At 43.0% G+C, this 24,748-nt stretch overlaps 2 protein-coding genes across 6 annotated transcripts in view; one reads left to right on the forward strand and one right to left on the reverse strand.

Annotated features, from left to right (window-relative positions):
- The window catches only part of PPL (periplakin), a 75,462-nt gene extending 63,436 nt beyond the window's left edge, over nt 1-12,026 (forward strand). The window contains exons 16-23 of the mRNA XM_075566160.1: nt 252-430; nt 1,371-1,509; nt 3,191-3,384; nt 3,514-3,664; nt 4,810-4,893; nt 6,763-6,876; nt 7,335-7,427; nt 8,325-12,026. Of these exons, the coding sequence (XP_075422275.1) occupies nt 252-430; nt 1,371-1,509; nt 3,191-3,384; nt 3,514-3,664; nt 4,810-4,893; nt 6,763-6,876; nt 7,335-7,427; nt 8,325-10,991 (3,621 nt within the window). The 3' untranslated portion in view covers nt 10,992-12,026. The remainder of the gene's footprint in view (nt 1-251; nt 431-1,370; nt 1,510-3,190; nt 3,385-3,513; nt 3,665-4,809; nt 4,894-6,762; nt 6,877-7,334; nt 7,428-8,324) is intronic.
- Nucleotides 12,027-19,369: 7,343 nt separating this feature from the next.
- The window catches only part of UBN1 (ubinuclein 1), a 44,825-nt gene continuing 39,446 nt past the window's right edge, over nt 19,370-24,748 (reverse strand). For 4 of the 5 annotated variants that reach the window (XM_075566162.1, XM_075566163.1, XM_075566164.1 and 1 more), the window contains exons 18-19: nt 23,418-23,510; nt 19,370-21,410 (exon numbers count right to left, since the gene is read on the reverse strand). In XM_075566162.1, coding sequence (XP_075422277.1) covers nt 21,358-21,410; nt 23,418-23,510 — 146 coding nt within the window. In that variant the 3' untranslated portion in view covers nt 19,370-21,357. Of the gene's footprint in view, nt 21,413-23,417; nt 23,511-24,748 lie in introns of all 5 variants that reach the window. The other variant, XM_075566166.1, reaches the window with a different exon arrangement.

The raw sequence follows: 24,748 nt of genomic DNA on the forward strand, positions 1-24,748 counted from the left end.
CTTGATACATGGCGAGTCACTTGCAAATTCTGATTCAGCCATTTTTTTTGTTGGCGACTCAAATGGCAAATTTGGCATCGTTCGTTACCTCAGACGAAAGTGTTTTTTTTACACTTAATGCCTCACTAATTTTAGAAGTAATGCCAGCTAAGTAAAGGCTTTAGAATCTCATATGAATGGAGAAACTTAACACACTGACCTCATTAGTTGTGACGCCTCCTAATATAGGTTTCCCTCCATGCTCCTTTCAGAATATCGCTAACCAGGTACGACGTATAGAGCCCGAGAAGACCCAGCGTGTCCAGGAGTGTGAGGTCTACCTGGTGAACACCCCTAATGTCTCCAGTGGACCCATCCTCAGAAATAAAGTGGGGGAGACAAATAAGAAGTACGACAAGGTCAACGAGCTTCTGACCTGTTCTCAGGACAAGTAGGTGGCCTGGATTGTTAGTATGTTTGACTAGAAAAAACTTAAAGTCCATCAACATAAGTCTTTAGGCTTCTACATTGTCCTACACTGCAAGTCCATCAACATAAGTCTTTAGGCTTCTACATTGTCCTACACTGCAAGTCCATCAACATAAGGTGTACGGCTTCTATACTGTCCTAGATTTTAAGTCCATAAGCATACAAGTTTGGGGTTCTACATTACCCTACACGTAGTCTATCTATATTGTCCTAGACTTTAAGTTCACCAACATAAAGTCTTGTGGGGATTAATATTGCCATAGATTGCAACTCTATCAATGTATATCTATGGTTTTCTACACTATTGTAAACTCAAGTTCCTCAACATAAATCTATGGGCCTCTACACTGTCCTATTAGAGAAAACACTCCTCGTCTCACTGTAAAACAGGGAGCAAGGTCACAAAATCCCTCGTGAAAGCAAAAATAGTTAACCTAAGCTAACTAGATACTACAATCCGTCTTACAATCCCATCGCATACATTAATTAATACTATTACATTACTACCAACCTAACGCCTTATTTACATGAGATTTACAGTAAATGCAGTCCATATTTTCATAGTCCTCCAATATAGGCTTGCTGACCCAGTTCTGTAATACTGAGAGAGTAAGGTCAAATAAATTCTTATTCAAACGTCAATATGAATGATCTGTAGGACAAGAGGGTGTAGGGGTATTGTCACTGCCTTTAAAAATATAAGAAAATATATTTTTATCAAGTGATGCAAATAGGACCTGTTTCTTTAACCATCTGGTTGCAAAGGGCGACTTTTAATGCTTACAGGTTAATTACATTACATTGAATTGGCGTTTATGAGAATATCGTTTTGTGTTATGGCCTAATTGTCGAAAAAAAATTCCCTGGCATATGCTCTTATTGGCTCACCACATTTGTTGTAGGATTGAGGGAGCAAATCGTTTGGAGAACAGCCTGCAGAAGAGCAGGGACCTGCTGGGCACTTATGAGACCAAACTGTGTCAGGAGGACTCGGTGCCAGAAGACCCTCGTGCTGTGGAAAAGAAGCAGCAGGAACTGGCGGTAAGTAAGACCTGACCCTCTCTGTGAACAAGAGTCGAACAGCCTGGAGGACTTGGGTTACCCTCAGATACTGGGCTTTCAGATACTATTAGATGGACCTGGTCTAATAGTAACTTTGAGGCATCTCAAGGCTCCAAATCAACAGGAGAGCTTTATCCAGTTACTCAGCGCCTTTATTAACCATGCTGTGTGGGAGAAGCCTGTAATGCATTTGTCACGTACTGTACACACTTGCCCATGTGGATGTTTGTGTGACAAAGAGGTTAACAATAAACTGGCCACCTAGGTGTCTCTCTCCTCTCAGCAGGGCATTAATAAGCATGTACACCCAAAAAATGTCCATGCATGGCCCCAATTATGTTGCTTCTGTCCTGGCTATCAGAAAAATGCACATACAGTATTTAACAAAACTCAACTTTGCAAAACAAGTTGGTGAAACATGTCTGGAAATGCGGGCAAAGCCGTCAGAATAAACCAGATTCCACCAAAGCTCAAAGACGGCTTATTACATTTAACGAAACGGGTTACGGCGCTTATGAAAAAGATTACAAGATAACATAAAGAAAAAGCATAGACCGTTGATAAAATAAAAGGGAATTAAACAGCAGTCTATTCTTTACCAAATGTTACCAGGCACCTCCAGATGTCCGGTAATACTGTAGGTTTTCCCCAGCGGCTCATAGGGAGAAAATATGAGATTCAAACAGATGCAAGTGTAACCCCAAGATAAATATAAGATGCGTGTTTTAGACGTGAAATGTTATACCCAACTAGTCTAATAAGCTGAACTTCCCCTGTTTCTCTATTTCATATTTACGTGAAATAACTCAGAGCTTCACTGTTTAAAAACACCATACGCCACATTAACTAAACAGTGCTACTCCATAAGGCAGTCCTGGAAGACAACTTACTGCCCCATTCAAGGGAATCACCATATTTATTCAACAGTATTACTCTAGACACCTTCGAAGCAGGAAGATTTAATTTGGCTGACAATGTTTTGACACAAAGATACACAAATTATTTTAGTACATGCCATTTACATCTGTATGACATGGGCATCACTATTGCTCGGCCCCTCAACACCTTTTTACCCATTTTTTCCACGCTTACAGCACACAATGAAAAAACCCAACCCATCAGTACATAGACGCTCCTGTGCGCAAAATATTGTGAGGTTTTTGCATCAATGTAGCTCCAAAAATTACATTGCCGACAGTGTATAGACCCCAAAAAGTCCTCTGCAAGTCAATTGGCCCTGAGCTTAGGTCACATACTGCCATTTCCACGTGAATCTGGTGCAAATGACAACAATTTGGAAAGTTTTGAGTACTGCCACGCTGATGAACATTTTGCAAAAATGCTAACTTTTAGAGAAATTCACCAAAACAAATTTGTGAAGCACATTTACGGACATTCACACATCTCTAGTGGGCATCCTTATAGAGATCTTATGGTGATCAACCCTTTGTGCCATGGATACTAGGTGATCCTGTCATCTCCTCTCAACCCAACTTTCTTTCTTCCTCGTGTCTCACACCCCTTTCTATCTCTCATTCACTATCTTTTACTTGCTCCTACACAACTTGTTTATCGTTTTATCTTGCTCCCAATGTAATCTCGCGCTCTCTTTCATCCCTCCGGCACTGTCCTCTGGGTGCCTCTATCTTTCCGGAAACAGGTAATGAGCTCAGAGCTTCAAACAGGCAGGCGGTTGCTTGCAGAAGCTGAACAGAACCTGCACAACAGTAAGCAGAGCTGCAACAAATTGGCCAACCGCTTCCAGGAGCACTGCCCGGACATTGAGCGCCAGGAGACCGAGGTGTCCAAACTCAACCAGCGATACACCCAGCTGGACAAGCAGATCCAGAGCAGGTGAGAACCAGCAGCCAGGGTGGTATGAAGATCTCAGGGTTATGAGCGGCAGGTTCTGACATACCAGATGAATGGGTAGCAAAATAGTAGGCAGGTAATAAGTTTGTTAACATGTTATTTTTCACTCAGATCTCAGTACCTGCAGAAAGCCAAGACGGCATATTCTGGCTACCGAAGCGGATATGACCGAGTGGATGGATGGCTACATAACCTCCCCAACCACGAGCCCAAGGAAACTGACAGTGTCAAGCAAGTGGAGACCAAACTCAAGAACCAGAGGGTAATTACTTTAATTCATGTAGCACTTTTCTCCCAGAGGGACTCAAAGCGCTTATAATTAAAATATAGAGCACAGTGCTGTATATAGAATTTTACAGACACTGTCCCTGTCCAGGCAAGCTTACAATCCATGTCTTGGTGCCTGAGGCATAATGATATAAACACCAGAACAGGGTCCCCTCTGGTTCACATGTATCACATAATACATCTGAATCACAAGTCTCACACATAGGGTCATATCTGGATCACATGCTCCACACAATACAGGCTCACATCAGGATAGCAGGTCCCATACCGGCTCACATCAGGATAGCAGGTCCCATACAGGGTCACATTTGGGTAGCATATCCCATATAGACTCACATCAAGATAGCAGGTCCTATACAGGTTCACATGAGGATAGCAGGTCCCATACAGGCTCACATGAGGATAGCAGGTCCCATACAGGCTCACATGAGGATAGCAGGTCCCATACAGGCTCACATGAGGAAAGCAGGTCCCATACAGGCTCACATGAGGAAAGCAGGTCCCATACAGGCTCACATGAGGATAGCAGGTTCCATACAGGGTCACATTTGGATAGCAGGTTCCATACAGGCTCACATGAGGAAAGCAGGTCCCATACAGGCTCACATGAGGATAGCAGGTCCCATACAGGCTCACATGAGGATAGCAGGTTCCATACAGGCTCACATGAGGATAACAGGTTCCATACAGGGTCACATTTGGGTAGCAGAGGGCAGAGAGGAATTAAAAAAAATAGAGAAATACAGTTGTTTAGAGAAATATATGAACAACTGATGTGGCGGGCATGTATACTAGGAGATAGATGGATGGATAGATAAAGAAAAGCAAGAAGGGTGTTTATGTTTAAGACATGGGTTGTAAGCTCAGGAAAAATCTGAGAACATTCTTTTGGTGACGGGTGATGGATTCACCACGCAGGTGGCAGATGCTAATATAGTAAGGGAATTTAAAAATGATTTGGGTATACACAGGGCCATCCTAAATAGGTAAGAGAGTAAAAGGTCAAGCAGGGTCTGGGGGTTTTACATAAGACATGAAAATGGGCAGACTTTGCGTGCCAGGTGGTTCCTATCCGTCCATCACATTCTATGTTTCTATGGACCTCTTATTCTCCTGCAGCTCTTGTTGGGTGAGATCACAGACCGAGAGCAGGATGTACAGGACGTGGCTGTCGGCGCCCAACAGTACCAACAGGCAGTGAAGGTACGGCAAACCCCCTATCTTTCTCAGAACAGCAACACGGGCAAGAGTGGAGGCATGAGTGTGTACAGGGGCTAAGTGCAGGAAAGGCAGGGGACGACATAAGGCAAATCTCTGTGGCAAAGATGCATTCACTTCTTTAATAGCAGATGAGGCTAACAAGAGTGGCAAGGATGTTTTGGGAGAGCAGAAGGTGTGTGGGGGCTTAGTACTGGATCTACAAAAGGGCATACATGGACTGGCTTAGCTTTATGTACAGATGTAGTGTGTTACCTTGTTCCCCTAATATCCTGTTATAAAGCAGAATACCACAGAGTTTCCATACAATTAAATAGGATTGTTGCTGCAGAATATCACAACATATCCCAACAGAAAGCATAAGCGGGAACAATAAAGCCGTGACAGAATAACCGGAGGAGTTAGTAGGAGTGAGAAAATACACTATACTTTAGATATTTGTATGCATTAACCATAGTTAAGTTTGTGGGGTCAGTACACTGATAGAATTGACTGTATGTACTGTATGATGTCAGATGCAGGTGTATCTGCGTGTGTAGTTTCAGTACATGGATGAGAGGATTTATTGGTAGAGCAAGGTTCATTTGAAGGCACTCGGTTTTTGTCTTTCACATCCAAAGAAGTTCCTCTGTAGTGAATTCCAACATCATGAGACCTTAGGTTCCGACAGTGCTAAGAAAATACATAAACCGTATTTATTACAAGAGAAGCAGGACAGGAGTCATATGATTCAGTAATATTCTGTGAGTGCAGTATTAATGTACAATTAATGTGTTTTCAAGATTTGTGTGCTTGGATTAGTCATAGCAATTTATTAATTTATTAAAGCCTCTTGAGTTGGTAAACTTGGGTAATATAAATGAAAGCATCCTATTTAATGAGAGAAATCATCAGAGCATCATTAAAAAAGGAAGTGAGAAATTATAAAATTATATATGTATGTGTATATATATGTGTGTATATGTATATATATATATATATATATATATATATATATATATATATATATATATATATATATATATATATAAATAAATATTTGAATGAAGAAACAGATGTATAAAAACAAAGCACAAGATTTAAAAAAATGAATACAAATCCATAAATAAAAATGCTTTTTTTTTTCAGGCTTTGACAATGTGTGCAGAATATTGCATACACAATGAGTCCCTCCCCTGAAGAGCTGACTATATGAAAAAGAATGTCCATCTCCTAAACTGGTAGAGCTCCACTTGCGACTAGTTTAACAGGTGCAATTTATTATGGGAACATTGGAGAACACAACATTTGAGGTTCTCTCTGGACCTTTCATCATTGATGGTGCAGAGCAGGCATGAAAACGTGCCATTATCTAATGAATACTCAACTGTAAGTGGAGCTCTACTTTTATAGGAGAGGTACCTCCTTTTTTGATATGTGTTGGCCACACAAGTAGGTATTTGGTCTCTCCTGCGAGTTGAACTATTTACCCCGTTTACTATTTATTTTTTTCCTGACTGAAGCGCTTACAATGCAATTTTGGAGGACAAGGCACAGGCAGATGAAGGGGCAAACCCAAGGTCACAGGGAGAATTGACATCGAGATTTGGACTCAGTCACCTGCCTCCCAGACAGGGATATTACCAGTGAGCTATTCCTTCAGCCTGGACATGCAGAAAACTTTGATTAATGCTTCCTTGGTAGCTAGAACAGCTTTAGGAAAGGATTAGTATACTGTACAAGGGTCAGCATTGGACAGTCTAATGCGTTTCTGGATACTTTTGAGGTTCTTTATTAAACTGCGATAGGAGTCTCTGTGTTTATAGTGCCCCAATCTGCACTTTTTCATTTGAACTAATAACCCCCGTGTCTCAGGATTATGAGCTTGAAGCTGAGAAGTTGAAGTCTGTTCTGGATATGGAGAACAGAAGAAATACTCTTAACAAACGTGCCAGACTCCAGTCTCCCGCAGTCAAAGTGAAGGACGAGGTATGTGACATTCTTCCTGTAACATCTCCTACTTAATTACTTAACCACTAATTCATTACTTCATTCTTCCCATAACACTAGAGGAGCAATGAATTGCTGGCCCCTTGGGCAACAAAGAGGTGAAACAAAGCTATCACTATATACACTCATATACAATGTTGTGGTCCTTTAACATTGTATAGTAAGTGCTCTGTAAAGCACAGTGTACATATAATTAGACAGCTCCTTTACCTACATATTCATCTTTTAATCCCCACTTTCACACTTCTTCCCCATTAAACGTCAATTATAATTGTACATTAATATTGTTGTCTATTAATAGGCAGTACTCTCTAACCAGTAGTGTAGCTATAGGCCGGGGGCCCGCGCTCTTGGGGGGGGGGACAACGCTCTCTAGGATGATCATATTTGTCTCTGACTGCACATGCACGATCCTTAATATTCTCGTGTCTCCACAGGAAGCAGAATTGGCTACTAGATTCACAGAAGTCAATGCTGTGAATAAGCAGAGGCTGCAGACACTGGAGTTCGCTCAGACCCTCTTGCGTCAGGTAATACATGAGCAGCCTAGAGGGCAAAAAAAAAAATATATATATATATATATATACACACACACACACACACACACACACACACACACACACACACACACACACAAACCATGTAGGATAGGTGTGAGTTACGAAGCCAGCTGAAAACACTCCAGCAACTCTATAGTTGGAACAGAAGGCTATAGTCTGCTATAGTCTATAGTCTGTGTGGGAGAGTAGCAATTCCAGGCCAGTCTTTTTGTCTGCCTAGGATGGACTCTGATGAGGACAGGGTAGGGCCTTATCAGAGGCATCAAAATTTGGTTTGAGACTGAGGAGGAAAGAAGGTTGCAGGTTTTTATGTACTGATTTCTCCACCAGTCTTTAGTGTCATTGAAGCTAATATTGTATTTTATTCAAATGTAATTCATGTAAAAAGCCTTTACATTGTTCATGTTTAAACTGAAAATATGGCTCCAGGTTAGTAATAACTTGCATGCTTTTAACACTAAATATATATATTGTTTCAATCAAGTAAAGAAAACACTTTGAAAAACACTCCCCTGGTCAGAGGCCCCTAAATAATGGAATTTGTAATTCATTTCCAGAGGAACAATAGGAGTCAAGTACTTGCAGTCAGCACAGTTAAACTAGAGTGAATGAGATTGTTAAATTGTCTACAGAAGCTTCTTTTCGGCCAGGCAGAAGATAGGTGATTTCAGCCCTAAATATCACATTGAATTCAGTCAACTGTTAAGTCATTGCAAGTAAAATACTTTTTTTCTAAATTGATTAAATCACTCATTGAAACTATGGATAGGCAAAGCTTTCATTTATGCTCTTCTTGAAAGGATACATTGCTGTTGGATACCCCTATAAAGAATTGTTTAATGTATCAATATTATTTCTTATCCACAGCAGCCGGAGGTGGAAGTCCGTCAGGAGTCAGTGCAGATGAGCCAGTCTGAGAAACCCACTGAGGAGACCTGGAAAATCAAGAATATGTTGGATGACGAGGTGCAGCGTCGGCAGCAACTGGAATCGGAGATCAAGAGTACCCAGAATGAAATCATATTTTTCCAGAACCAGAAGCCCCAGGAGACCATAGTGAAGAAGGAGGTGTTGAAGAAGGTACCAGATCCACAGCTAGAAGAGGATTACCACAAAGTCCTGGAAAAGGTTTCAGAAGAGCAGCGCAAGAACAAGTCCTTGCAAGATGAGCTGGATTCCCTGCGGTTGAAGGTACGAGTTTCGGAATATGAGCAAAAGGAAGGTGGTCAACAGTACATAGTCAAGGAGGTCTTGAGGATTGAGAAGGATAAGGAGCAGCAGGAGGAATTCTTAAGACTCAAAGAAGAGCTGGAGGAGCTGAAAAGGCAAAAGGGGGCGAAACAGAGTGAGATTGCGAGCTTACAAGAGCGAATGAGCATCTTGGCAAAAGAGAAGAACAAGCAGCAGGAGAAGATCACAGAGAAAGAGGTGATTAAGCTGCAGAATGACCCTCAACTAGCCATGGATTATAGACTGCTGCAGGAGAACAAGCAGAGAGAAAGTACGCAGAGGCAGAAAGAGGAGGAGGAGTTGCTACTGCTCCAGGAGAAAATGAAACGCCTGGAGAAAGAGAGGGCCATGGCTGAGGGCAAGATCACAGTTAAGGAAGTGCTTAAAGTGGAGAAGGACTTGGAATCCGAGAGGGAGGTGGCCGATCTCCGTCGGCATTATGAGGAGGAGACCACCAAGATCCGTACAGCACTGCGGGAAAAGAATGAACTGATTCGGAAGATCACCATCCTAGAGGATGAGAATGCCAAGGTTGTGGTCCAGGAGAAAGTGCGGGAGATTGTTCGTCCAGACCCTAAAGCTGAGAGTGAATTGGCCAACCTCCGCCAGGAAGTGATTGAGCAGGAGAGGAAATACAGAACATCTGAGGAGCAGGTGAAGAGTTTGCAGAATGAAATGGTATCCCTGAAGAAACGTGGCCCCCAAGTGGAGGTGAAGGAGATAACCAAGGAAGTCATCAAGCACAAGACTGACCCAGAGATCTTGGCAGAGCTGGAGAAACTGCGTGGGGAGATCTTGGAGAAGACCAGGGTGGTTGAGCGTTCAGAACTGGAGATCACCCAGCTGAAGCAGGAGATCCAGAGTTGGATAGACACCAAACCCCAGGTTCAGATCAAGGAAGTGGTCCAAGAGGTCCTGCAATACCGTGAAGACCCCAAAACCAAGAACGAGCTGGAGACCCTGAGATCAAGGCTGGCTGAGGAGCAGAAAAAGCGCCTGGATCTGGAAAGGGAGAGGATGTCCCAGGAAGATAAGATTAGGCAGAAGGAGAGGGAGCTGTCACAGGTGAAGGAAAAGGTGGTTCAACAGGAGGTGGTGAAGTTCGAAGAGGATCCCGTGCTGAAGTCGGAAGTCAACAGTTTCTCCAAGAGCATTGATAATGAGCTGAAACAAAAGGATTCTCTACAGGAGGAACTGCGTAAGCTGCAATACCGTAAATCAGAGCTGGAGCGTCAGCTCGAGGAACTAGAGAGGGAGAGGCAGGCTCGGCGTGAGGCAGAGCTTGAGATCCAGAAGCTAAAAATCAGGCTGAATGAGCTGGAGCAGAGAGAGATAGCAACCAAAGAGAAAGTGACATTGAAGCAGAAAGTTGTCTTACAGCAAGACCCACAGCAAGAGAAGGAGCACAATCTTCTGAAGCTCCAGGTGGAAGAGGAGAAGCACAGAAGGCAGATGCTGGAGACAGAGCTGGAGGCGCTGCACAAAAAATTCATCTTACTGGAGAAGATGGAGGTGAAGGAGAAAGTGGTTTTTACAGAGAAAATAGAAGTGGAGAAGGATGCTGAAACAGAGAAGGAGATACAAAGGCTAAAAGTCAGTTTGGATGAAGAGAGCAGGCGCAAGAGGGAGCTTGACGCAGAGTCAGACCATCTGAAATCCCAACTGGCAGAATTAGAGTTCAGCAACTCCAAGGCTAACAAGGAGCTGGAGTACCTGAGGGAAGACACTCACAAGATGCAGATGGATAAGCAAAGTCTGCAACTGGAGACTCGCCATATGCAATCTGAGATTCAAATAACAATAAAGGAGGCTCAGGATCTGAGGAGCATGACCCAGGTGGACAGCAGTGTTAACCTAGATTCCCGCTTCAAATCCCTGGAAGAGGAGCTTAACGAACTTAAGAAGATCTCTAGGGACAAAGACATAGAGATTGAGCAGCTGCAGAAGCGCCTGGAAACTATGGCAGTCAAGAGGGAGCAGAGAGAGAACCATCTGCGTCGCTCCATCGTGGTCATCGACCCAGACACGGGAAGGGAGATGTCACCAGAAGAGGCTCGCAACTTGGGCTTGATCGACTGGAGAATGTTTGTCAACCTGCAGAGCCAGGAGTGTGACTGGGAAGAAACCACCATCAAGGGGCCTAATGGGGATTCCTCTGTGATCCTTGACCGGAAATCGGGCAGAAAATTCGACATAGAGCATGCCCTTAGGTGCGGGATGATCTCCAAACGCCAATATGACAGCTACCTCAACAAGGAGATGTCCATCCAGGAATTTGCAGCCTTGGTGTCTGGGAAGAAATAAGAAAGTGTAAGCTGACCCACGTTCCACTCACTACATATATGATATGGACATTAAACAGAGACACAGCTGCCCCTTGACCTGTTACCTACACCAATATCAGAACTTTCTTGCTCTTGTTATATCTTATTGAAACTCTCTGTCTTTACCTTGATCCAGGTACAGGTGACATTCAGCCACTATGGTGTTCCATTTCTAACAGTCTTCCAAACTTGAGAAAATGGTGGGCTTCGTTCTCCCACATCTGCAATACCCCTTCCACTCTTGTCATTATCCAGGCTTCCCCAAACTTTTCTCACACGAGACAGATTTAGTCCTTCACTGCTGAAGTGGCATACAATACATTGCACTGCAAAAAGCTGTGGGCCTCAGCCTTGGCATGGCAAGGTAAATAAATCCAGTTTGGATGGCAAGTATTGACTCCACAATGTAACTTATTGCAGGCCTCTCTAGCAGTGAAAGGGTGATCGTTCCTTTCAGCACGATGGTTATGCGGTCTTGACTGTTGACCTTACCAGTTTTTACACTGCTTCATAAACGTGGCTTCCTTGGGGAGTAACAAAAGGCTGTAAATAAAAAACGAGGACCGTTAAAGCCACAATGTGGTCACATACTGTAGCCTACCAATAAATCCCATTTATTCTGCTATATCGTTCTTTATGTGTAATTATCAAACCAAAGAGCTAAGAAGAGAGCATTTAAGGAACATGCACTGAATAGACATGTTGATTGTAAAAACATGAAGGGCCAAAGAAAGCCACAGCGATATTATTGGTGCATATTCCCCATGCTATACAGGGGCAAAATGTTATATATGTAACCTTGGTATATGACTTATAGACATAGTTCTATCCTGTCCTTTACCATGCTACTGTGGTGCCTTACTAACACAAACCTTTTCTGACGCAATGCTACAGTGCTTCTGGCAAAGCTATATTCCGATATATCTATATCTTTCATTTATTTCTGGGTGGGATAGGGGGAATGTGGAAAATGTATTTTATTTATGGTAACTAATAAAAATGTGGTGCTTTTGAATGGTGGAGTCCTTATTGGATGTGAGTTGGTGTCAGTATTTATTAGTTGGTGTCAATATTGGCCTCATTGGCCTGATTTAATTATACACACAATATGAACCGTGCTCAACTAGACTAATATATAGGATGATATATGACCATATACTGTACCTGGCATGCTCATTCTATATGGACTAGGGTATCAAAGTCCAGTGTCCAGTTACCCCCTGCTGGGGAGAACCTTGAGAAATGGAAACAAGAAAAACAGACAAGCACCGCCTGTGTAAATGTGTATTAAACAGCAAATAAAACAATCACTGCTCACTTACATGGGAGTACGACTCAAAGGGTATAGTGGAGTGCGGGCGTGGGGACCTCGATGGCAGGCTGGTTCCCCGGCGTGCTGGAAGAACTCGCTCATCTGCTGCTCCATAGCTGGCGACCTGCACCAGATCCCGGGAGCCCAGAAATCTCGCGAGTGTTCGCCTCCGTCACTTCCGTGCTACTTGCGGAAGGCTTCACCGCTATCCAGTTCCCCAGCTCTCCTTCTCATCCGGCGTCTGCCGTTAGAGTAGGTGGCTGGTTTGTTGAAGACCCTGTGCTCCATGCTCTGCTGCCACAACCATTAACACGGTGTTTCACTCTCCGGGGCTTTGTCAGGGATCCCCTGTGCTTCAGCACAAGTGGCTCAATCAACGACTGAGTGACCTGTGCTGAAGCAGAGATATCTTTAGAACCTGACCTGTTTGTGGCCCTTGAGGACTGGAGTTGGCCAAGCCTGGCATAGAAAGTTTATTAGCCCTATGTGCTTACATTACAGTAAAACTATAAGCCTATGAATACTAATAATGAAGAAAAAAAAAAAAGATTGCACACACTTCTAATTGAATTCATTGTCCATGGTTATCGCGACCGCGGATCAAAATGATGTGCCTCTATGAGGCTGTCCTGAGAGCGCGAGACCAGAGGCGCCGGCGCTCATGATGCGCGAGGAAACAGAAACGTTTCCTCACGCGACGGCCAGGTGAGTCGAACCGGCTCCCGTGACATCACGGCCACGCCCCCTCATTGCGTCCAATTAGAGCGCACAAATCGCTGAAGCTAGAATCATGCGTGACGCCACTAGCACGGCCACACCCACAATGAACCTGGCCTGATGAAGGTGCGTGTCTGCACCGAAACGTTGGATGCCGCCATTACTTCTTTAAAGCTGCAGTTCAGGCAATATCCTGCATGTGTGTTTTTTTTTAATAAATCAGTTCTGTAGTAAGAAACAATACTTTTAGCATTTTCTGTTTTAAAAAAAAACAACTTTGAAAGACCAATTTTCTTGTATTCTATTTTAACAAGCATGCTTGTTCCTATAGCAACGATTTACATTCCCCATATTTAAAGATGTCGCCAAACTTTGCCGATCAATAGACGGAGAACGAACTGACTGGCAGCTATGCAGTTCTTTAGGTAATTAGAGATTGTCCACATGAAACTATTAAAGTAAAAAAAAAAAAAAAAAAAAACTGCAGCTTTAAGTCATTAAATGACTTTTGTTACCTTTTGACTGTTCTAATTTTTGGTGTGCGTGACTACTTTTTTTCATGATCTTCTACTTCCTGACCTGAGTTTTTTTTTGTCTTAGCACCCACTTTTGATACTTTTTGTATTCCTTTAGACCCCATGTAGGGGCATCCCAAGTGGCTGGACCTGATTCTTTTATTTTTCATATCAGGGTTTGATTCGTGCCATGTATATAATGTGTACATCTCGTAATTCCTCTCGGACATTTCCTAATAACAAAACGAGCACACAAGAACACACAAGAGGGTAAAACTGGAGTAAAGGCCCTGGATACTGATTCTAAGAGACTCAGGATGAAAATGTAAATTTAGCTCCAAAATAACCGTGATGCATTTTCTTCATATAAAGGAGAGAAAGTGGTACTACCAAAATACTGTGGTTCATTGCAAACACAAAAAAGTGGGTTTTATTACATACAACCAATAATGAAAACCCAAATGTTATTTACAGTGTGAAAATGTATGTATTCTATAGTGCCTGCTCTTTTCAGAAGGGGAGGGACCAAAGGTTCTGAGAAAACAACAGGATTAAAAGTGGATATGTGAAAGGTTTTGTTCAGTCATCAGCGGACCTTACAAAAGTAGTGGTACTGTGCCATATTTAATACATTATCATTCTGAACAATGTCCAAAACTTTCTTTTTTGACTCAATACTCATGCTCTAAAAACTGAAAGGGAAATAGTTTTTAAAATAAAGAAATCTTATTTATCCTGAAATAAAAAGGTGGTACTGTACTAACTATGGGTTTGGGGAAAAAAAGAAACTAATTGTACTTCATAGCTCTATTACCATTGTACTGGTACCAGCCCGAATCAGATAACTGATGCTCGATGAGCATTCATTTCTCACCCTCATTTTCTCCAGCTATCATAAATGTCAGGACGACCAAACAAAGCAGTGTGCCACCCACCACTGAATCCTATGGAAACTATGAACTACAGGGCGTTGTTTAATGAACATTGTTAAGAAAGAAGGTACCTTTTGGGCCATCTGTTAGTTTGAAAAGACTACAAGATGCCTTCTGGCTTAGCAATGTTTAGTAACAAACGGTACAACATTATTTGCACACAGTTACATGAGGCTTATGACTTATCAATGAGACTCCACTGAATGCTATGGGAGGGAGTGCGACAGAAAATCAACGGGAATTTCCCCGCTAGGAGGAAATCAGACCCATCATATTGTCTATTCCATGGGTGCTCAACTCCAGTCCTCAAGCCCCCCCAACAGGTCATATGTTCAAGATATCTCCTCTTCAGCACAGTCAAAGTCCCCAACAGTCGCCACATGTGACTGTCTCTAAACCAATCAGAGAGCGCTGCCCTCCCCTTCATGACGTCACTGGCCTTGTCGCCAGCGACGTCGCTTAAAACTGAAGTTCAACTTTCGCCAGTGGTGACGGGTGACGTCATCGGTCGCGTCGCCGGCACTATAAACGCGGCCTAAGAGATCTCATGGTGATCTCAAGTGGCAAAATCACAAAATGAAAAGAAAAAACACTTAACATTAAAGTACAGTATACAAAGTCCCGTTTTATTTTTCATTTATTATAAAAAAATGCTAAAATAAGCAGTTATCACTTGAGCTTTATCCCATTGATTTATATGGAAACAAAGCTTAAATTCAGGCAAAAGTCCCATTTTGGAGGTCGCGTTCTCTGGGATTGCAATATGGAAAGTATCATATTACATAGTACTGTACAAGGAACTCTGTTACCTGGCTCTATTAAGAAAAAAAGAGAAGCGTTTGCTTAAAGTGGATCAGAAGGGCCTAGCCTCATTTCTTAATAAATAAAATTATGCAATACCTTTAACCGTTAAGCAGAGTGAGGCTGCGCTTACAGTGCCGGCGACATCGCGTCAAAACAAACGCATTGCCGCCCTCGCGTGCGCTTATAGTAAGCGCGACGTCGCGGTCGCGATACCTGGAAGTCCCCTCAATTTGATTTTTCCAGTGACCGCAGCCTGACGTCACCGTCGCTGGCACTATAAGCGCAGTCTGACGTCGCCATAGCCGGCACTATAAGCGCAGCCTTACGCATTGACTGCCTCTCTAGCAGCAAAAGGATTATTCCGATGCTTGGTGATAGATCATTGTCATCAATTCTAGCAATAATCACAAAAATAGCATCTATACACAAGTTATATAAAAAGCTAAAATACACTTACAGCCATCACCATGGAATCCAAACACATCTAAACCGCAAAAGGGTACAAAAACATTTCACTCTGTACAACTATTTCCTCCGAGATTTTATGTACAAAATAAAAAAACAGCAGCTTTCCAACCAAGTGCCTCTAAAATGAAGTGCCTCAGTGTAGGGATGGTACGTATGCTGGTATTTAGGTCCCATGCTAGGATATAAAAGGTGCACTGGAAAGCTATGCAGTAGTGTGTGTGTGTGTATATATCTCCTACAGGCATTGTTTCAAAGAGCTTCCAATCTAATTGTATCAAACCTGGATGTCCTGCTTAATCTCTTCTTTCTATATTTGAACCCATAATCCTGGCTTCCAGGGCTACCTCCAGCAATTCTGAGGCCTGGACCCTTCGCACTAAAGCCAAACCTACAACACCCCGCTCACACATACCAATATAAATCAGACTACAGAGATGGTTTAATGGGTCCCAACTAGGACCAAAGGGGCTCAAGGGCCAGCCCCACCTAGGAACAAAAGTGACATTATGACAGTGACATGTTTAATGCAATACATGGTCTGTCCCATGTAAGACAAAAGTAATATAAATACTGTGAAATGCTGAATGGATTAAAGGGGCAGTTACCATAGACCCAATGAGCAAAATACCGTACACCCTTGGGGCCCATTTTCCAGGTACTATGGCCCCATGCAGAATACAGAATAGGTACACCTTCGCTGCAAGAGGGCCCAAACATTAACTCAAGGTTTCTAAAGATGCATGCGATACAACTTCAGAACAATCATAGAAGCCACAATAAAAATGTATCTGCTCAGCCATGCAGCAACCTCTCTGCCATTGCAGAATTTCTGCTTTAAAGCTGCGGTTCAAGCAATTCCCTACGTTTTTTTAAATGTAAATAAATCAGTTCTGTACTATGAGAAAATACTTGTAGCATTTAAAAAAAATAAACATTGTAACAGACCTTTTTTATGTATTCTAATGTAACAAGCATTTTTTCCCCTCTAGCAACCATTTACAAAGTCACATCCCCTTCCCTTTCTGAAACAGCATCACCTTTTTGAGCCCTGCCCTCTCTAGCAGTGAACAAATTGAATCTAGTGCCTGTCTGGTCACGTGATCTTCCTCACAGAACTTTGGTTGTCAGTGCCGCAGAATGCACTTAGTGAACCCCGAGCCAAATCTTCAGCGATCGATTTACAGGAGAATGGATCGATCAGCAATTTGGCTAATCACTTGTCAGTGTGTAGACTGTAGATTGTATTGATGCACATGTTGAATGGAAAAACGACAGCTTGAACTGCAGCTTTAATAGCTTTGCAAATGCAAATCCTTGTTTCTAACTGGAAGCCAGTCAGAAATTGCACAGAAGTGTAAATGAACGTTGCCTTGGCTAGGGGCTCGGATGTAATTCAGGAATCATTTCAAAAGTTGCATTCATCAGGATTAGGTTATAACGTGGGTTTTCTTTGTTTTTTTCTAAATCCCAATCTGGGCCTCTATTAAAAGTCCAGCCCAGAAAATATTTTGAGACATACTACTCCAAATGAGAAATGTGCTGAAGCATTTCACACTGAAGCACCTTATGAGAATTAAAAGATAAGGGCAGCTTGTAGAGAGGTATATATTTCTGATACAGAGGTTTTCAGAAGTATTCACCCCCTACCAATAATGTCACATTCAAATGAACTTTTTTTGTTCAAAGCTGTAGTGGTTAAACTGAACACGGTTATATGAGGAGGTAAAATGTCAGTAAATTAAATGTACAAATTAAAATGTACTGGTTGCATAAGTATTCAGCCCTTTAGATCAGTACTTGGTAGAAGCCCCTTTTGCAGCAATTACTGCCGAGTTTTTTGGGATCTCTAGGTCTTTGCTTGTTCTGCACATTAGGATGGGAAAATTGATCCGGTGATGATAAGTTTGTTGGGGATCGTCGATGGACTGCAATATTAAAGTCTCGCCATACATTTTCGATTGGATTCAAGTCAGGACTGTGACTGGGCCACTCAAGAACATTCATTCTCTTCTTGTTCAACCACCCCAGTGTAGCTTTGTGCTACGGGTCATTGTCCTGCTCAAATATGGATCCATTTTCCCGTGAAGAATGGGCAACAATGTCACCATTTTATTTTGTACATTTCCTTTGCTGACATTTCACCTCCTCCTCATACAAGTGTTCAGTTTAACCACTGCCGCTTTGAACAAAAGGCCATTTGAAAAAATGATGCATACATTATTTGTAATTGAACCAAATGTGACATTGTTGGTAGGGGGTGAATACTTTTGCAAACCACTGTAAGTGCACCTGCATACACTATTTCTAGATGTCTGGTTAATAAAATGTTCATGTCTGTACTAAAATGTAAGCATAAGCTTATAGCCCTAAATATAGAATGTTGCCTTGTGATTTTAATTAAGGGAATATGGCTGCCATTGGGGATATTAAAATAATTCACCCAAGTCTTTCATTAGTGAGAGGCCTAAAAGCATCAATCCCCACTATTTGCTACACCTGAAGTAGGTGGTCTCCCTGGGTAGGGCTGTTTTACCCCAGGGCAACAACCCAGCACAACCAGGAATTTAAACTAGCCCCCCCTATAAGTCCTCTTCTTACAGGTCAAGCCATTCCTGAACCATAAGCATGAAGAACACAAAATATCATAAGGACACCCAAGGGGTTACGGTAAAATATGGTACGCTTAACTTGGGAAGGTAGAGTCCGCGTCCTGTAGCGCCTCACGTTTATGTGATGTCACTGTACTAAGACCGTGCACACACGCCCTCCCTGCTCCACCTACTCTTTATCGTCTTCCCTACGGGAACAGGGTAGAGGAAACAAGATGCCAAATCCTGCTACAATATTTAGCTGGTAAAAATATTTATTGTGAGCTAAGTGCGATCGTACGTTTAAGTCACAAAGTTGAATGGAATTAGAGCAAGCGTTCTTATAGTGAAATACAGCTGCAAGAACCCCTCAGTTTAACGGCTGCCAAATAAAAGAGGAAGTCAAAATGGTACGGCTGCTATATGCAGCATTGTGGCAAGAGATTGGCTTTACAAGCAGAAGATATAGGAGGCCCGTACTTACCAAGCGGTGCTATGCTTTAAGACAGTGTTTCCCAACTCCAGTCCTCAGGGAACCCCAACAGGTCAGGTCTTAAGGATATCCCTGCTCCAGCACAGGTGGCTCAGTCACAATGACTGAGCTGCTGATTGAGCCACCTGCGTTGGAGCAGGGATATCCTTAAGACCTGACCTGTTGGGGTTCCCTGAGGACTGGAGTTGGGAAACACTGCTTTAAGACATCTTCTGGCACCAGAAGGCGTCCCACATCACAGCACCACTTAGGCCTTGCCCCCGCTGCCTGCTACAGCGTCCGCTGCGCTCACGAAAGCCCTCCCCGCAACGGCGCCGGGCCCGCTGCGAGGGGGGGCCGCAGCGCTCGCGCGAGAGCTACTCCTGCTCTCAATAGAATTGAGAGCAGGAACTCGCGTCGAGCGGCTAGGCACGCCCCCCGGCGGTTCAGCCAATGAGGGCGAACCTGCCGGGTGACGTTCCAAGCCTCCTAAGCAGCAGAAGGGGGTTAACAGCAAAATACAGGGCGGCTGTATCAGCATTTACAAACATTTGTCATATTGATGGGAGAATTATCTCACAAATTTCATTTATTCTTAAATACCATAATTAATTAAAAAAATGTACACACAATTCTGCACCGGGACGGTTAAAATGAAAAACTTTTTTGTGTATAATAAACATTCACATATAAAAAGGCCGCTTTAAAATGTTTAAAAAAAAAATCTTCTCCTTGTAAGGGAGGAGAGACTCAGTGAGTAACAACACGGAGTGTAATAAAATTACACCGAGTTTGAACCTGGTTCAATTCCCGGTGTCGGCTCCTTGTGACCTTGGGCAAGTCACCATCTCCCTGTGCCTCAGGCACCAGAAATATAAGAGTGTAAGCTCATGTGGGCAGCGACTCTGTAACAATCCTATGTGCTGCGTTCCTCGCGCTATACTGTAACTGTGATGCGCTTTGAGTCCCATTGGGAGAAAGCGCTATATATGAAATAGCATTATTAACCTTTCTGCTGATGGAAGTCCGACAGCACCCAAGTGCCACTGCACTTCCGGTATTTGTGGCCATGTGACCGATTCGGTAGTGATTACATGGTGATGCCGGCCTGCCCCTCCCTCCCCAGCTGGTGTAAACGAAAAGGGCTCCACTTCCATTTCAATTGAATGGAGCAGCCCAATCATCCCATACAAAATGAGCATTTTAATGACAACGTACCTGACATGTCAAAAGGGCTCTCTGGTGTGCTTGGGGCTGTGACGTACGTATGTCTAGGGCAGCCCAAAGGTTAATGTATTTGCTGCCACAGGGTACATTGAAAGACTATACGAAATGTATGCAAGAGTTGCAGATGCTGCTAATCTCTCATGCTCAGGGTTTATTGGTTCCCCTGTCAAGTGAGTGTAGTGACCTCATCAAACTGGAACTAAAGCTTCATAAGACATGTTCTATTAAAAGCAGAAGGGATTTTGTGAGGGACTTACAAAGGTTTTAGGGAGTGGGCTGCAGAAGGGGTTGGACGTGTCGAAGATAATGTTTGGTGGGTGAGACCAGGAGGGAAAAAAAAGGGATCATAGTAGAAAAATAGGCTACAAATTGCCCATCGCTGATTTGGGGTGTGATGCAGGGTTAGGAAGGAGTCTTCGTTTGCTTATCATAACCTCATTGGATTTCCTATGAACTTCCATCGCAATCTAGCCCCTGCATGGATACGTATAGTGTGGGACACCAAGATCTTCAGTGCTGCTATCCATGTTGAAGCAACGCTTGCATCTATGAGCCATATACCAAACGCTGTCATTATGGCGGCCTGGGAGAGAATACCAAATCCATCTGATCTGATGGGGCAATTACAGGTCTGCAAGATTGGGGGGTGGGGGGGTCGTTCAGTGGCTTTATCCTGTCTTGCCTTGTGTCAGACGAAAAGTAGAGTTTGCATTGTCTCTTTTGGGAGAGAAGAGTAATGATCATGCTGAATAAACCGACATACTTTTGCCACCAGCAATAAACACTAAAAAAACAAAAAAAACAAACAAACCTGAACTTGGTCCTCATCACCCCCCATTACACTTCCTGCAACAGGAAAGAGGAAGCGCAGGACGAGAGAAGGAAGAGGAAATACAGAGGAAGAGCTGAAGCGGGTGGAAAGCAAGAGAAGAGGGACTGGAGATCGGAAAGCAGGAGGAGACATCATGAGAACCAAACGGGAGAGAAGTATTTACAGTCTGGAATGGAGAGAAATGTAAAAATGTGCTAGGACAGAATTTTGGGGGGAAAAAAACCCCAAACAAAAAAACAACAACGAAGTAACCATGCAAAAAAGTTGCCTTCAGGTTTACAACAATAAAAGGGTTAAAAAAACAACAACAAGTTGGCTGAGCAGGCTGAAGATATATACAAAATAAGTGCTTGTTCTGGAGTGCTGAGGGCAGTGTCATGCAAGCGCCTATCAAATGTTCAGTGCAGAGACACTGCCTCCGTCACGGGCGTGACGTCCTCTATCTGATGGGCAACTCCACGTTCCTCGCATGGAGCGAGTCAAAGCTTCCTCTGTGGGGGGGCTGGTCCTTTGCCATGAATGTGTGTCCCATCTGCAGGAAGAGAGGAACAGAGAATGATAAAGAGCACGATAACAATATGAGGTCGTTAAAGAGCCTACACTGTATAATAATAATAACTTTATTTCATATAGCGCTTTTCTCCCAAAGGGAATCAATGTGCTTCACAATGACAGTATAGTGCGCAGCACATAGGAATGTTAGTACCTGCCCTGCAGAGCTTACAATCTATGTTTTTGGTGCCTGAGGCACAAGGATATAAAGTGACTTGCCCAAGGTCACCGGGAATTGAACATAGGCTAGAAACTGATTGTAGTTCACGGCATCTTCATAAGTGCTTCATAAATGCTTACATACACAGGGAGTGTGGTATTATATAGTAAGAGACGTGTGCATTTCCCCAGCAAACAAATTATATTTGCATCTTAAAGGGGAAGTCTCTCCGAGGACCAAAGTGTACTAATGTACCAAGATCCGCCCCTTCCTCTGTTAATCTACTGCATGCCCTTTACCTTTCCCGTCTGGATTATTGTAACATACTGCTAACAGGCCTCCCTGCCTCACAACTTTCTCCCTTGCAATCAATCAAAAATTCAGCTGCTAGAATAATTTTAGTTTCTCTCAAAACAATATCCACAAACTTCCTCCTTAAATCCTTCTCCTGGCTTCCCATCAAATTTCAGATCACCTACAAAGTTCTCCTCCCTACTTTTAAGGCTCTCCACTCATCTGCTCCTTCCTACATAACAGCTTTGATCTCTCGCTATGCCCCTGCTCATCTCCTGCGCTCTACCCATAACGGTCTCTTTTCACCTCTGCAGCCCTCTCTCGCCTTAAACTCTTTTCCCTTACTGCAACTTATCTGTGGAACTCCCTCATACTCTGTATACGCCAAGCACCATCTTTAAAGATCAACCTGAAAACCCACCTCTTAAATGAAGGATCCCAATAGCCTGGATTTATGGCTATTGTCCCACAGTCACTCCTGCCAAACTCTGCCATCTACTGCACTTATTCTCTCACCTGCTGTCTCTGTAAATTTCCCAACATACCACTTAGATTGTAAGCTCTCCGAAGCAGGGATTTCCTTTCCTATTGTCTGACTTTGTTGCAATTATTGTATTATAATTCCCTGTACTGTATTGTATTTGTAAAGCACAAAGTACACTGTGGGCGTTATATACATAAACACATGCATGCATATACATACTAATGGCATTGACCTGTTTAGTGTTCAATGCATTCCCCCCCTCCCCCAATCTTATATTTACAAGTATTTTGAAATAGTCTTTTAAAGTTACACTGTAAACATTCTGGGCTGACACTTGGGATGGGTTTGATTTCCTCTGGTTGGTCGCTTTTTTGTGATATCAGCATGAGTTTGCACAGGCTAAGGGAGTTCAGATATCTCGTTACCATCCAGCATTGCAGCAGAACATCAAAGGGAGACAGCCCTCAGAGGTAAGTCAGCAAAACAATGTATTGAAACAGACACAAATCCATTGTTTTGCTGAGTTACCTGAGTGCTGTCTCTCTTGGCTGCCCTGCTGGATTGTAATGTACTATTTACATTATTTATGGGACTAGCACCAGGCTTTTTTTGGATATCTACATTGGAGTGCTACACACACACACACACACACACACACACACACACACACACACACACACACACACACACACACACACACACACACACACACACACACACACACACACACACACACACACACACACACACACACACACACACACACACACACACACTTTTTAGGTCAGCCATCAGAGATTGCACCTTTAAAATGTTGGCTGCACAGCAATGTGTTGGTGACTGCATTGGCAGCCATGGGATTAAGAGTGATTGAATATTTCAAAGCAAAACAAATACATTGAGTTATTTTCCTTTTTTTTTGTGCCCATTATGTCCCCAATGTTATAGGAACTGTAATGGAGCCAACCGCTGATCAACTGATCGTAGATTTCAGCACTGTGTCCATGGAAAGTAACTTCTGTTATATTATCAGAGTAGGTGCGACTTACCTGGCTGTCCAGGCTGTGTGTGTGGAGTCAGGGCTGGGTGTGGGACTGGAGTGTTATGGTGAGCAGTGTTAGAGTGCAAGTTGCCCAAAAGATCTGCAGATAGATGGAGAGAGACAGTGAGCGGGTGAGGGGAGACATTCAGAGACTTGACTTAAGGCGAGGCCTTCACCGGAGGCTTCATGCATTAAATATTCATTCCCACTTAGGACAAAAGTAAGCTAGTGACAGGTTTAAGCTGTTACGTCCTGCCGATTGATGCCTTAACCAGCGGTGCGCAAACTGGGAGGCGCGGGGTCTACAGAGGCCCCGCGTGCTTCCCGAAGGCACTTAAATATTTAAATACTCCTATAGGGACCCGGTTAACCATATCCCTTAATCATCTCTATGGCAACCTAGGACACCACTTGTATTTGCGCTGTGCATAATTTAAACATAGCCAATAGCATGACTCCTTTGTGTATTGCGGGGTTTTTTTTGTTGCGCATGCGCATTGATCACCGCCGTTTGTTTATACTCTGCTCCACGCTATAGTTATCCGATGTCTCCGCCTTCCAGAGTCTAGGATCAGTCACTCTGCTCTATTACCATGGCGCTACGGGATGCTCTCTGTGTTTACATTATGTGCATGCTTTACAGCCAATAGTGTGGCTCCTTACACAGCTGTTGACTCATTTGTTTGTGATTATGTACTCACCTATTTTTCGCGCGTTTTTTTAACTTTTGATTGTTATTGGTAGGTGTTTAGGGTATAAATGTCACGGACTCTCACTTGTTCTCTGCACCCCCCTTGATAAAGATCTCTCTCCGGGATCGAAACGTTGATTATTTGTGCAAGTATTTGTGTACTTTAATACAATTCATTCTTTTTGAACTGCTGAGTGCTGTTGTCTCCATAACTCTTCATTGTGGGTATTGTATGCTGTGTATTTTTATGACAATAGCACCAGCCATTACTATTCTACCATAGGGGTGCAGGATATATTTCTATCTATGTATATATATACATGAGATTATTATTTTATTTTAGCCTAATTGGCAGGAGTGCAGGAATCGTTCTTTTTGTTTTTCTATATGTAAGGCCTATCTTTTTACCAGCAGCAAACTTCTATAGGGAGGAGCGCGGTATTATGTACAGTTTCTCACAAATATTAGGCAATCCTTTTCCTTGCCTCCCAAGGGCATTTAAAATATAGTATCTCTGAAACGTCAAAGAGGTAGGTTTATTGGCTCATCTGCTTTACATAGCAGTTATTGAGTCCCTACCAATTTTCCAATTAGTGCAGGTATAATTCACCCCAGTGTCAGTCTGGACATCACCCTCCATTGAATGG

Source organism: Ascaphus truei, chromosome 11 (assembly GCF_040206685.1).
Source record: "Ascaphus truei isolate aAscTru1 chromosome 11, aAscTru1.hap1, whole genome shotgun sequence".
NCBI lineage: Eukaryota > Metazoa > Chordata > Amphibia > Anura > Ascaphidae > Ascaphus > Ascaphus truei.